This window comes from Vanellus vanellus (genome assembly GCF_965231255.1).
Source record: "Vanellus vanellus genome assembly, chromosome: 2".
Lineage (NCBI taxonomy): Eukaryota > Metazoa > Chordata > Aves > Charadriiformes > Charadriidae > Vanellus > Vanellus vanellus.
The window spans coordinates 79,180,487-79,195,108 of NC_138906.1; the positions used below are offsets into that span (position 1 = coordinate 79,180,487).

The 14,622-nt window shown below is 40.1% G+C and overlaps 1 protein-coding gene across 1 annotated transcript in view; it reads right to left on the reverse strand.

Moving 5' to 3' along the window:
- The window catches only part of PHLPP1 (PH domain and leucine rich repeat protein phosphatase 1), a 141,448-nt gene that overhangs the window by 49,860 nt on the left and 76,966 nt on the right, over nt 1–14,622 (reverse strand). Inside the window, exon 3 of the mRNA XM_082479084.1 lies at nt 13,914–14,039. Coding sequence (XP_082335210.1) covers nt 13,914–14,039 — 126 coding nt within the window. The remainder of the gene's footprint in view (nt 1–13,913; nt 14,040–14,622) is intronic.

Genomic DNA, 14,622 nt, shown 5'->3' on the forward strand with positions numbered 1-14,622 from the left:
TGAAGTAGCTTGCCACTGAAAGGAAGGCCAAGGAGTTTTTTCCTCCTTTTTTTCCTCTCCAATGCAAGCTATGTAGGCCTCAGGATAAGTGGTCTCTATTATAAACACACAGCCATAAGCTTCGAGAAGAACAGACAGTGCAATGTTTCTCTCTAACACGACCGTTAATAATCCAGTCCTCCCACATCCATTAAAATGCTCGAATTTTTTTACTCAATTAGTTCAGTCCTTTTGTTACTGTAGCTACTATTTTTCTTCCCCTTGTAGTATTAGACAAAAATTATTCATAGGCTATTCCGAGCAGTCATTTCTGAAAGCTAGGTATTCAGTCTGTTTATGGTGCCAGAACCTGCCCGGTATGGTACAGTTCTCATAACACTCAAAACACAAGAGATGACAAAGCGCTGACAGCCATTAAATTAAAAGGGAGAATGTGTAATTTCAGGTGTAATGCTTACATACACTGTTGCTCCGACTACTTGTTTGGAATGTGATATGAACAGTAATAAGCAACCCACCAGTGCTTAGCAAGGCATGTTACTTTAAAAATATCTGAAGTACCAGAACTGGTAACTCAGTGTGAACCATGATAAAGCAGATGAACATAGCCAAATTCTACTCTTGCATCCTTTTTTGAGACAAGTCCTTTCTTTAAATCATCAAGCCCTGTGAAAATAATCTAATTAAAAGTAATTTTGGTTTTACAAGTTATATGTTCTGATTATTTTTGTTTGCTTGTTGCTTTTTTTTTTTAAAGGAATCACTTTGTTCTACGAAGAATTTAATTAAGATTTTCATGCAAATTACATTTACTGAATGATGCCTCTACCAGAGAGATAACTGTAAAAGTTAAAACCACATTTTAAAAGGTGTTAGTTCTAGAATCAATTGGAATTTTATTGAAGTCTTTTTTGTTAGCAAAACAGTACACTAAGAATTAACTTCTGAATTGTTACAAGGAATACTCATATAAACAACACAATTTTTCTCACAGGCAGGGATAAAGACTTTTCTGTTTTCATTCCTCAATACTGTTCTGTAACAAATTCCTAGAGAACAGAGGAACAAGATGAAAAACAAAGAGGAGTGAAAAGGAGAACAACATCTTAACAATACTTTATTTGGCTCACTAGAAACTTTCATCAGTTGTTCTGAAGTTCAGTACTGAAATTCTGAAATTATATTGTTCCCAAATGGAACAATAAAGGGATATTTTAATCATGCAATCATCTTCAATTGACTTAAATGCAGTAAGATTGCATGTGTGTGTGTTTGCTATTTTTTATTAAGAGCACAGCATTCTTCTAAAAGATGATACAGTTTTTAATAACGCACTGGGTTTCCTTGACTCACTGTGGGGAATCACTGAGATGCAGAGATAAGCTGATTAAGGGTAAGAAAATGCTGACTAGACTATCCCTCACACTCAAATAAAAAGCGTTCAGAGGACGGGACATTATCTGCAGAAAGCAGAGTTTCCACTGGAAGAAAAAAAAAAAAAAAAAAAACAACAAGACATTCCGCTGTAAATAAATACCCTAACAAGTTGTCTAGGCTGGGTTCAACAGAGCTGTGCTCCAACAAACATAGTGAAGAGTCAGTGTGGTAGCAATGCTAGAGGGAAAGACTTTCTAGATACATGTGGAACCTGCATCAAGCACTCATTATGGCTTCTTTGGTGTTTTCTTTTAGAAAACCTTAAAAGTGTAATTGTTTTATATGCTTTACATACATATATAAAAATAAAAACACAAGCAGCACAGTTCATGAGTTCCCAGGCAGAAGAAGCCGTTGCCCTGACCAACCTTTCTGGAATGTCTTCTCATCACATCCTGAACTGCATGCACTCTCAACACTTGTTTTCACATGAAACCCCTGTTGCATCTCCAGTACTAATAACATGGGGGAAATGGTTGGAGCAATGACCTTCTTGAAAGATTGGTGTATGACACCTTCTCAGTTATGGTAGCTACAGTGTAAGATGTAGAGTCAACACCTGTCTTTGCCAGAGAAGCAAGAGATGCAACAGTTTGACAACAGGGTAGCTCAAACACATAGCAAGATCTTGTACTTTTTGAAGTCCGCTTTTCAGTTGGAATTTTTAATCATCACAGATATAAAGAAACAAGATGAAACATGCATGGTCATTCATTGTATTACAATGTCTCCCAATGTAATACTAGAGGATTAGGAAGGCGGTAAGTCCAAATTCAACTTTGCACATCAAATCACAAAGTCCAGTGGAAGACTTTTCTTCCAGTTCCTGTTGCAAACTCAGTTATACAGCCCTGGCCTACAGTGTTTTAACTTCTTATTTTCAGCCTCCATGTGAATATGGCATACTAAAGTGCAGTTTCAAAGAATCATCATAGAATCATAGGACGGTTTAGGTTGGAAAGGACATTAAAGATCATCTAGTTCCAACCCCCCTGCCATGGGCTGGGACACCTCCCACTAGATCAGGTTGCTCAAAGCCCCATCCAGCCCAGCCTTGAACACCTCCAGGGATGGGGCCTCCACAACTTCCCTGGGCAATTTGTTCCAGTGTCTCACCACCCTCAGAGTGAAAAATTTCTTCCTAATATCTATTCTAAATCCATCCTCTTCCAGTTTGAAGCCATTACCCCTTGTCCTATCAATACATGCCTTTGTAAAAAGTCCCTCTCCAGCTTTCTTGTGGGCCCCCTTCATATACCAGAAAGCTGCTGTAAGGTCTCCTCAGAGTCTTCTCTTCTCCAGGCTGAACAACTCTCTCAGCCTGTCTTCATAGGAGAGGGGCTCCAACCCTCGGATCATCTTTGTGGCCCTCCTCTGGACCCACATCCAAGAGGTCCATGTCCTTCTTATGTTGAAGGCTCCAGAGCTGGATACAATATTCTAGGTGGGGTCTCACAAGAGCAGAGGGGCAGAATCACCTCCCTTCACCTGCTGGCCACACTTCTTTTGATGCAGCCCAGGATAGAGTTGGCCTTCTGGGCTGCTAGTGCACATTGATGGGTCACGTTGTGCTTCTCAAGAAGCAGCGATATACAACTATAGCACATGTACTACAAAGAGCCCTGGATCTACCCACTGCAAACAGCAAAATGCTGTCATTGTGCTTTTAATCTTCCCCCAACAGCAATAAAATGCAGCTTTATTCTACAAATACCAACACAAATAATTCTGCTGGAGAGCTGTCTCCCTCCCTCGGGCAGTACGCCTTCTGCTACTGCCCACCTAAAAGCTGCATACGTTGCAAAGAACTAGGAGTCTCCCAAATATGAAAACTCACTTTTAAACATGTGTTACTTGTATCACAATAGTACTTACAAGTATAAACAACAAGCCAGCAGTACCTTAAATAAAAAAGGTTTCACCATGGCATTTTGATTTTAATTTTTTATTATTATTTTTAAAAAAGAAACAGTAATTCAAGACTGGTGAAAGAATGGTATGGGTTCACTGTAAATCTTTAGCAGCTAGCAATAAAAATACAGAAAAATACTTGTATCAACCAATATTCTTGCCTCTTCTTGCTACACTGGGCTAAAAAAGCACTTTGCTTTGTCCATCAGTATAATGCCACCTCTGTCACTGAGCTATGCAACAAGACTGATTACCGTCTTTGTTTTAAGGCCTTGGCTATACTACAAAAATGATCTGTTGCTGACAATGGATGTCAGCAACCGACACAGCTGAACCCAGCTGTATAGACAAACACAAGCCTTGTTTACACAAGGACATCTTTTGGTGTGACCTATGGTGTGAATTTAAACCAATGTAATTATGTCTTTTTTCCTGTTTACCCTCATCCCATTCCCTGTAGCTCTATTCAGATATGAAATTACTACTTAGGACTTCAACAGGAGACAATTAAAATAACTCAACAGCCCACACTGTACAGGCAGCCAAATTCCCAGTCTGTTTGAACTAAGTTGACGATGTCAAATTACACCTGCTGTAGACACGTTAATGCAAAGGCAATGTAGTTTTTCTCCTTCAGGATTTGTTTTTAAACATTTCGATAATCATCACATCCCACCAATGCCTGCATAAGGCTTAACTAACCGGCGATACATGCGCTTGAAATATCTAACCCAACTGCTTAGAGCAAACACGTTCTCCTCACCTCAGAACCAACCTTGCTCCAAAACCCTAATCCTCCTTTCTATTCGAGCACCAAAGCCCCGCTTGGCAGAGAGGCCTCCCTCTGCTGAGCTGAACTCCACAGCCAGGAAACACATCGGTGCCCTCAGCCACAGCCAAGAGCTGAGGAAATGTTCAGACTGGTAAACAAGCTAATGCCAAAAAGCTTAATGAAGCAGGGGAAGAAAGAAATAAAAAGGTTTTCTTTTTCTTTAAAGCCATATATTTTAATTTTTAGTTTAAATAACAGCTTTTAAAATGGGTGCAGTCTGAAGGGCGAAAAGGTAATAGCTTTTCTGACCTCTCCTTTTGTTTTCTTTCAAACGTTAAATTAGATCCATGCTAACCCAAGCCAAGGGCCTTGCAAAGAAAAGATAAACTCAGCAGACACTTTCAAGTACATCACACAGATTCACAAACCCAACAGGCAATGCCATAGGTAAGAGCTGTAATTGCCTACTAAGACGAAGGGCAGGAACACACACCTGTGTGGCAGCATCCACAGGGCACACGCTTCTCACCCCATCTCTCTTCCGTAGGCAATGCAGCCAAAAGCCTCTGGTACAAACACCTCATGCCAACGAGACGCAGGGGAACAAATATTATTTAACTTGTCCCTTCTCTCCTCTCCTTAGCTCTCAACAAAGATTTACAGAGCATACAGAAATAGCTCACTTCTACTTTCGGCCCTTATGCAAAGCTGTAACAACTTAACTGAAAACAGTAGTAGCAAATGCATGTGGGGAGGGGGAAATGTGGAGGTAGTGAAGAAGTTGCGCTCCTTTACCCTTCATGATAGGAGCCCAGAAGAAATTTCATAGATGTGAAAGCCAGTGTCCCAGGTTTAGCATCAAGATCTTGAAAGTGAGATCTTGTCCAAAAAAAGTAACATTCATCACCTGTAATTTGGAACTATCTGAAGTTGTTACCAGAACATGAGTATTTTTATTCCTCCAGGAGGAAAAGTTCTCTTCTTCTAGAGATCAGGTACTGGTATCAACATTACACAGGGAGTGACATCAACACTGTTACCTTGGGGTTAGTCACGATGGGATGTTCACACTGATAAGATCCCTGCAAGGACAAGGCTTAAGGTACAACCTGGAGCTAAGGGACAGTAATTAGCTGTAGCGTTAAGCTACTTATAATTCAGACATGTGAATCTCCATTTGGTGGAGCAAGGAATGCTAATATCCTTAAAACAGCTTGACTGAAAACAATTCAGCTGTAAATATTGCAAAACAGGTGACAGTCTCACAAAAATTGAGAAATACCCCTTTTTCTTCTTACAACTTGTGTTAGACTTTATTTTTTACCAAGACAAGCTGCTGTACCACCAGCAAGCAGACTTCGCAATGAGCAGCCCTCCAGCAAAGACTTTCTTTCAGCATTTACAATAGATTTCAGACTCTTGCCAGTGAGACTTCCAACAGATACTCACTTGTCTGAGTCTCCCCAGTCCCACATGAAGAGAGTTGTGGGGTTTTGTTTATTTGTTATAAATAAGAGGTTATGCTAGGTCCTCAGTTTCTGACCTAGGTTCTCCTAACACAGCTGCATCATATGGATTACTTCTACAGTGAGTTGAACTCTTTTCATGACATTATTTCACAGTAAATTAGAAAGGCCTTCTGACCCAAGTGTTTTATAATACAACTAATCATGAATATAGCTCTACTGGCCTGGGGCCTAAAACTGGTCTCCAGCACTCATTCCCTCTTGTCCCTGGATACCTTCCTCCTTCACCACTGACTAGAGAAGAAGCCTAAGGAGACCACACATCCCTAAAATTAGTTTTTGCTAACAATTCCTCTCCTTTTTTCCTCCACGATAGACTTTGCTTGGAAAGGGTCTCAGTGTTACAGCCATTTAGTTTCAAGACCGAGTCAGTTATCACCTTATACGTACTGGAGTAGAGTGCAATACATCAGTCCCCCTCAACTCTCTCCAGTCTCATGGGATCTGCTCACCACAGACACTTAGTTTCCCTAGGCTTCATTAAGAGGAAAGTTACATTCCCCCACTCACTCCCACCCCTCTACCTCCAGAGACTACTGAACACACTTTGGGATCCACCTGGATTGAACACAACTTAAAAGGTAAATTCAGCAACACCTCACTGAGCTTCTAGCTGTAAGCCATGGAAATGCTTTCCTGTATTTATGCAAGAGCTGCACAAATTCAGCTTCAATAATATCAGAACCTGATTTAGAGGCTTCAAAGGACATTACTTGAAAGCTATTCCAGATGTGTGGGCGATACCTAGTTTTCCATTCTCACTCTTGGCTGCAATACTTCAATAACTACTCTATTATTAACTGAAGGCAGCAAGTCCGAAACAAGGACCACAGACTCTAAATTTCAGCAAGTAAAAAGAAAAAAAAAATAAAAATAGTGAAGATATAGTTTTTCTCTAGAACAGAAATTAAGAGAAAAGCTTGAAGTCACCACTATACCACTTTGGAATCAGCTGAACTATTTTGACATGAAAAACTAACCAGCTGAAGCAAAACACCAAGCTTCCCTCCCAAACCATTACAAGAGAGACTACACTGAAACACACTCAGAAGTTAATTTCCAAAACATCAACTAACCTCTAACAACAAAAGGCCCAAAAGAATAGGTTTTGCAAGGAAAGAGGAGGAGGAGGAACACTTTCAAGTGTTACCATCAAAAGAGAAACAAAACTGGCTTCAAGTTTGCTTTGCTTCAATCTTCTGCTTTCAGACAAGATGACAAGAAGCCACTCACAGCAAGAATGACCAGATACGGCTGGTCCCAAATATTGAAGATTTCGCGCACACACACACAAAAAAAGGAAGTCAAGTTCCACACTGAAACCAGAGGTTTGTTTATGTTTGAATGTTTGTAATCACCGCTAAAAGGAAGCTGTGGGTTTATTTTTAGGTATCTATTTTTAGAGAAAGCATTATCTCAATATTGTCATTTTATGTTATTAGAGGAAATAATGGTTTCCTCATACTAAACTTAGAGTCATCACGTTTCCTGCAAGTAAGCATCAGCTCAAAAAAAGCCCCACTGAAAAATGAGAAAATCTTTCAGGGTTCTTTTTTCTTCACTAGATGTTGAATCAACAGTTGCAAACAGGCTAATGGCGCTTCTTAGTCTCACAAATGTGACAAAAACTGGATAGTTGTTATCCTCAAAGAAAACAAGCTTTTTGCAGAGCATTGGATTTGGTTAAAAGCTATTTTCAAAAGATGCCACTGATGTTGGCATTATACTAAACTAATTTTTAGGTCATACTAGTACAGACACTCATTTTCAAGCCTCCAAGCGCTATTGGCATAAGAAACAAACCAACTACCGCATGGTCACCCTCTCAGCAACCAGCATGTGCCTGACCTCCAATCTGTCCCTAATGCACACAAACATGGTAGCCCAGAATCACAATGGTACATTCAAATGCATGGACTAAGACTACAAAGTTATAAGAAAACGTCAGAAACTCGTAACTACAACACAAATAGCGTTAAATAAAAATCCCTGCAATGATGAACTCTGCAAAGATGCTACAGCTCATTACAGTATCTAGAAACGCATACAGAACAGGTCAATCGGCTAGCAAGCAAGCAAGCCGAGGCAAATACAGTGTAGGGCTAATCTAACCATGAGACTAGTGGCTTCAAGCCTTCTTTACAGGCTGAAGGCTGTATTTTGTATTAAAAAACTCTGCAAAGTCTGTGTACCACACTGAAGTCGGAATCTGCACTTTAATCTTTCTCCTGGTTGACCACGCCTGATGTAAGAAAGTCAGATGTTAGCACCTGACAGTATCTGAAAAAAAGATGAAGCTATAAGGACAAGTGGACATGTCTTATTACCCATCACTTTAATTAATGAGCAGAATCTTCTGTGCTGAAGGAAAAGGCAGTCCCACAGTTGATTATCTTTCAGTAGCTCAAAGGTAGGTGAAGCAAAGCTGAAAAGCAGGTACATCTCTAGCAGTAATGCTCAATCATCGCTCACTGCATTTCCTCAGCACTGTTCCTGTAAAACACTTGCACAAGCTCATCACCTTGGTTTCCTATTTTGAATAGATTTGCAGAACTGCAATCAAGTTCAGTAATTAATTTTTAAATTCTGCAGTTTATTTCTATAAATATGGTCTGAAACACCAAGCTTGTGTGCAGTTGGAACTCAGACCTTTTTTCCTCAGCACAACTAAAAATCATATTAGTAGAGTCACTGATCAGCTTCATCCCCTTCACACTGTTCAGACTCACACTTCACAACGTAGTCCCTGAACAAAATTGTCAAAATTGTACTGAAAAATAGCTAGAAGACTGAAGCAGTTGGTCAGAACCAGGGAACCTTAGAGAGACAAAGCTAAAAAGTTAATTTTGCACTGCTGCTTCAGGTAGGTCTCTACACAAGTTGCAGAAAGATGGAGACTACTACTGTAGAAGCTCCTGCATTACTTACTTCTATAGTATAAGCTAAGTTCAAATCTGTTGTCATTTTCTGCTAGTTTCACAGTACAAATAAAAGTACAAAGAGAGCATTCGGCACTGACATGAAAGGAATAAGACCAATATGGCAGCACGCCCTTCTCCCTTGAATTTGCTATTCTTGCTATTTTTAGCACTTTTTAAACATAATGTACACTGACATCATAATTTAGCCTCTCCTTTTTCACAGCAGGCTAGAGTCATCTGGAACACCACACACATTTCCACTGCAGACTTGAAAACAAAGGTGACTGAAACAGGGAAGGGAAAATACAAAGGCACAAAGGACAAAACTCTTCAGTTTGATAGTTTTTAAATCAAGGGTCTGTTTTTGGATATTCCTCATATTTTAAACAGGAGCGTTCTTCTGTATATAGGTGCAAATCCACCCTGGCACTTAAGCCCCACACAGCTTATTACCCACTAACACACTGTCACTGCAGCCACAGCTGTGCAACTAAGCCTGGGAAGCAGACGATGGTGCGCACACGCATATGGCTGTGTGCCTGTACATCTCTACCTGTCTACATGTATAGCGCAGCCATACACAGGCAGCTTACGTGAGGCAGGCATGCATTATTTATAGCCCTTGCCTCTCATCGCCTCTCTTCCTCTACCTGCCCAGCTGAACCGAGTACTAAAGCAGGAAATAATTGTCGCATGAAGCTGTCGACACACTTCCTGCTCTTCTAAAGTCGAGAGGGGAGAAGTTCTGAGGGGTCAGATAACCTGTCTCAGCACACCCAGTGATGCATGCTATTTCCAAGAAGATAAAATTCTGTAATGCGTTCCTGCTTAAGCTCTGCAATACTGAGTTTCTGAGGCAGATGTTGACATCCTATTTTAACTGTATGCCTTGGAACACAGAAGACTGATAAGCCTTTTTACTCCAGCCAAACCACCCATGTCATGAGTTTTGTAGTAGTCAACACACAGCAGTTTCACGTGTTGAAAAGCATTAAACTAAGTTTAGCTGTTAGAAGTGTCAAACAGCAGGAGCTCACTACCACACCCCAAATACCAGCCTCACGACAGCAAGTTCCACCACTCAGTAACACTTCATACATAAAACTTCTCTCTATTCTGCTATTAAGGCTGTAGCTTTTTAGGTTTTGGAAATGGCAAACAAGGAAAGCCCTCATCATGCCATCTTCTCTGTTAACTGCACATTTTTCACCCATCCTTCTGCATTTGACATTCAAGTAGTAAACAGTGGCAGAGCAGAATCACTCTCCAAATAATTGTGTGGGTTCCAGAACCATCATGCCAACTTTATGCAGACAAAATTCTTTAAAGCCACGAAGATGTCCCTTTCTTCCTCCTCTGCTCCCCCTCCCAGTCGCATAAGCTTATTTTTCAACATTTGGCAACAGAACGAACATATTAGATCACAAAAGACCAAATTTTTTGTTGTTGTTTTTCTTTTGAGTTTTCTTAATTAGGACTCCAGTATTTGGAAAGTAAAATAAATGCACTGTGGTACAGAACTATCAATATTAACGAACAAGCCACATTTCCAGCTTTTAAAAATATTCTGTTTGAGGCTAAATCAGCATATCTAAAAGTGACCTATTTGGAGTAAGTATGTCACCAAGTTCGATATTTAGGTCAACATTTGTGCAATAATTCCAGTCCGTCCTGAAATCAGGAGTTCGGTTCTCCTCAGGACACACACATAGAGGAAAACCAATTCTAACACCTATTCACAAATCCCTTCCAAAAATTTACTGGGGCAGAGCACGAGAGCTGTCTTGGCTAATATAGATTTCACTCTTAGAAATGATCAGATTACACAGGAGCAATACTCATTTTCAATTAAAATTGAGTCCAAGTCCCTTCAAACATGAATTCAAAACTTCCCTAGCATACATATATTTATTGCAGAAGTGATGCATTAGGATTTGTGTCATTCTGGAACATCACTAAAAAGTCAACATTGCCAATATTCTGCGGGGAGATAGACTGCAGAGCAAGCATTCTTTGCAAAGTCTCCTTTCAAGATTAAGCTTGTTCTTTAAAAGTTAAAGTAACATCATCTTCCAGCTCTTTTTAAGTATACAGAAGACAGACATGAAAATTTTGTTCATAGTTAAAAACTGAACTGAGCAATTTTAATGAAATATTTTACCAGGGATCTCCTTCTGCATTAAAATTTATAATTAAAGTTTTTTTACACTTGTATCAGAAGCCTCAGTTTTCAGCAGGAACATGAATGGCTGCAGAAAAACTACTACTAAACGTAAGTTAATACAAATGTCAGTTTCAAAACAAATGCCATTAAAAACATCTGTATTTAAAAGACAGTCTTAAATATTATTCATAATAATTCAAAAAAGTGCAAGTCCTATAAACACCACCACAATTAAAGAAGAATCTGTAAGCATCGTATGACCAAGCCCATAACAAGCAACTAGAAGCTCCAAGTCAGAGTGCCGTAACATCTTCCTTTCCTGAATTTGCTTGCCTTTAAACATACGATGCTTTATAAGGTATTTTCTTGGTTAGCAAAATTATTTCAACTTCTTTGAACCTGAGTAGCTTCCATACACCTGAGGCAGAGTACCTTATATAAATGTTGGGGTTTTTTTTCCTGCATGCAAACTCTAGCTTGCCTAAACTACAGAGCTGAAGAGGCAACTTTCATTTATTTGTACAACAGGATCAATGCACCTTACAATTAAGCACCTGGACACGAACAGCATCAGCTGGAGGAAATTTGAGTTACTTTTGCAGCATTACTAGTTTCTCTGTTTCTGTTCTTCAGAAACAGCATTACTGCACAGTACTTCCCACACAACTGCCTTGCATACAATCGTGAAGGATAAAAAACCCAAACATTAAAAAAGCAACTTGAAGTCGCAAAGTACTGTTTCAAAATCCACGAATTCAGAATGCTGAGTCTCAGGTTTTGGGGCTGGGGGTTGGAGAGTTGGGGAAAAAGAAACATAATTTTTTCCTCAAAGCATGTTTTGCCAACAAAAAGAATAGCATAGTGAGTTTCTTCAGTTCTGACAGTCTGAAAAGACACTTCAAACTATGTATTTTCTTTCTACTCTTACATAAGAAAAATGGGAGGATATCATGACCGCATGGGGATACGTTCTCATGCTGGCTATCATCCCAATGCTGTTAGTCATTTGGGTGAACCAGAGAGAAAGAGAGAAGCACAGCATGGCACAGAACAAGTTTACGCTGCCAGTAATTCAGAGGGGCTTTCTAGCCATTTATCTCTACTTCTGAAGTTCATTGTTTTCCAATGTTTTTCTCACTCATTAGATTTGCCTTTCATTTATCTGATGTCAAAGCCTCTGGAGATGAAAGGGCACTACTCTCCCAGAGAGAGCCACAAAGCAGCAAGAATTCAAAAACCTGACAGACCATGCCTCACCGTCTCATAAAACACGTCTTGGGGATTTTTACCTTGAGGCTTAACAGACCTGAGCAGGGATGCCAGAACAGCGTTTTAAAGAGAATTTTAAAACTTACTCGAAAAAAACCTAAAGGTCATTTTAAATGATGCATGTGTTGGGAGGTGCAATAGTTACTGCTCAAAGAAAGTTTGACACGATAATCATACCTCTTAAAAAAAAACCCACAGCCCAGGCTGTACCACTGGCGATAGGCTGGATAATACGTTATGGCAATCTAAAAAGACAGAACATACCTAGTGTGCTATAAATATCTCTAAGTAGTACTACATAAAACCAAGTTGCTTTAACATAATAAAGAGCATGAACAGACAGCCCTATCAAGTATAAAACTAACAGGCAGTTTAGGCCCAAATAGAAAACCAAAGAGAGAGTGCTGACAGCACTTGTGTGTTAAAAATGAAAAAATCAGTGGTTCAAGATACATAAATTACTTCAGAGAGGATTTATCAAAAAAGTGGCAGGGATTAAGAGATAAAATAGGTAATTGCAAAAACAACCTTTCAACAACACAAAGAACTGAAGAGTAAAACGAAATAATGCAGGACCTAAATTCCCATAACAAATTATACTCCAAGCACAGTACAAAATGTGGTTTACGACGGCTTTAGTTAGCAATTTTTTTTTCTGACATAAAATGATTGCTTATTAAAAAAACCAAAAATCAAACAGCTATAACACTAAAGAGAAATTCAGCAACATTTCCAAGCAAGAAAAAAATTTTCTTAATTCTAGCAATTCAATCTTGAGGCTCTGTGTAAGGAACAAATTAAAAAAAATACAACACTTTTAGGTTTTATTAACACTGAAACAAAGCATTTTAAACTGAAATTCTGACAGTTATATTTGTCATCCTTTTTGTTCTAATGATCTCCCTCCATCCATCCAGCTGGATCAAGATGAGAAAAGGGAGAAAGTCCAGCACAGCACTTTGCTTACACAACCATGGTAGAAAAAAGTCTCAGTATCAATGCAGAAAAATTCACAGAATCACAGAATTATCAGAGTTGGAAGGGACTCTAGAGATCATCTAGTCCAACTCCCCTGCTAAAGCAGGATTGCCCAGAGCACATTACTCAGGACTGCATCCAGGCGGGTCTTGAAAATCTCCAGAGAAGGGCACTCCACAACCTCCCTGGGCAGTCTGTGCCAGTGCTCTCTCACCCTCACCGTAAAGAAGTGTTTCCGTGTATTTGAACGGAACTTCCTGTGTTCTAACTTGTGCCCATTGCCCCTCGTCCTGTCACTGGGAACCACTGAAAAGAGCCTGGCTCCATCCTCCTTCAACCCACCCTTTAGATACTTGTACGCCATAATAAGGTCTCCCCTCAGCCTTCTCTTCTCCAGGCTAAAGAGTCCCAGCTCTCTCAGCCTTTCCTCATAAGGGAGATGTTCCAAGCCCCTAATCACCTTGGTTGCCCTTCGCTGGACTCGCTCCAGCAGTTCCCTGTCCCTCTTGAACTGGGGAGCCCAAATCTGGACACAGTATTCCAGTTGTGGCCTCACCAGTGCAGAGTAGAGGGGGAGAATGACCTCCCTCGACCTACTTGCCACACTCTTCCCTATGCAGCCCAGGATTCCATTGGCCTTTTTGGCAACAAGGGCACATTGCTGGGCCATGGATAATTTACTGTCTACCACAATCCCCAGATCCTTCTCCTCCGAGCTACTTCCCAGCAGGTCCGCCCCTAACCTGTACTGGTGCCAGATACAATTCACCTCCCTACTGCCTGTTACTAAGAGCTCTCAAAGTTTTGTGCAACACTGACAGCAGCAGTTCATGCCAATGAACCCAGAAGAGGGACTATATCACTGCATGGAGAAGACAGAACTGGGGGAAATGCTATGAACATCCCATTCAGGTAGTAATTAGCACTATTCTCACCTTTGATGCTTGTCGAAGCCATCGCAAATATTCAGTGAAGTTATCAAAACAAATGTAGTACGTCTGGCTTTGAGGTCCAGAGGAGCTAAATGCTAAACAGTGCTGGTGCTTTTTCACTTCTTCCACCTACAGTAGAGACACAAAACTATTAGTGAACAAGAATCAAAAGCCTCTTTGCAGAACTCCCCAGGGTAAAGTTAAAATGTGCCCAAGAGGAGCTCTTCAAGTAGAGCTGGACTAACCCTCTGAAGCACTCAAGCTGGATCTTGTCTGATTTGTAAAATATCCACAAGAAAGGAATGTGAACAGAAGGACGAAGGAACCAAAGGAGAAAACCACCAAGAACGTCAACACTTTAAGAGAGACTGAGCACCATAAAAGATTTCCCAGTTAAACACATTTAAGGCTGTCTTTGTACAACCTAAAGTACAATTTATACTCCAGGTTATTAAAAACAGGCTTAACAAAATGCTTCTCTTTCATCCCAATTAAATTCTTTGGCATTTCTCAACTTGTTAAAAAACACCCAGAATACATCATTCTGCTACCATACACGAGAAGTCCCACACAACTTATGGTCTCAATGTCTCAGCACTGCATTCTGGAAAGCCTCTGCAAACCAGGAAGTGCAGAGTATTTATGGGGTTGAGGAAGAATATTTTTGAGCAATAATTTAAAAAACACTTAATTCTGTGCCAAACATCCACCT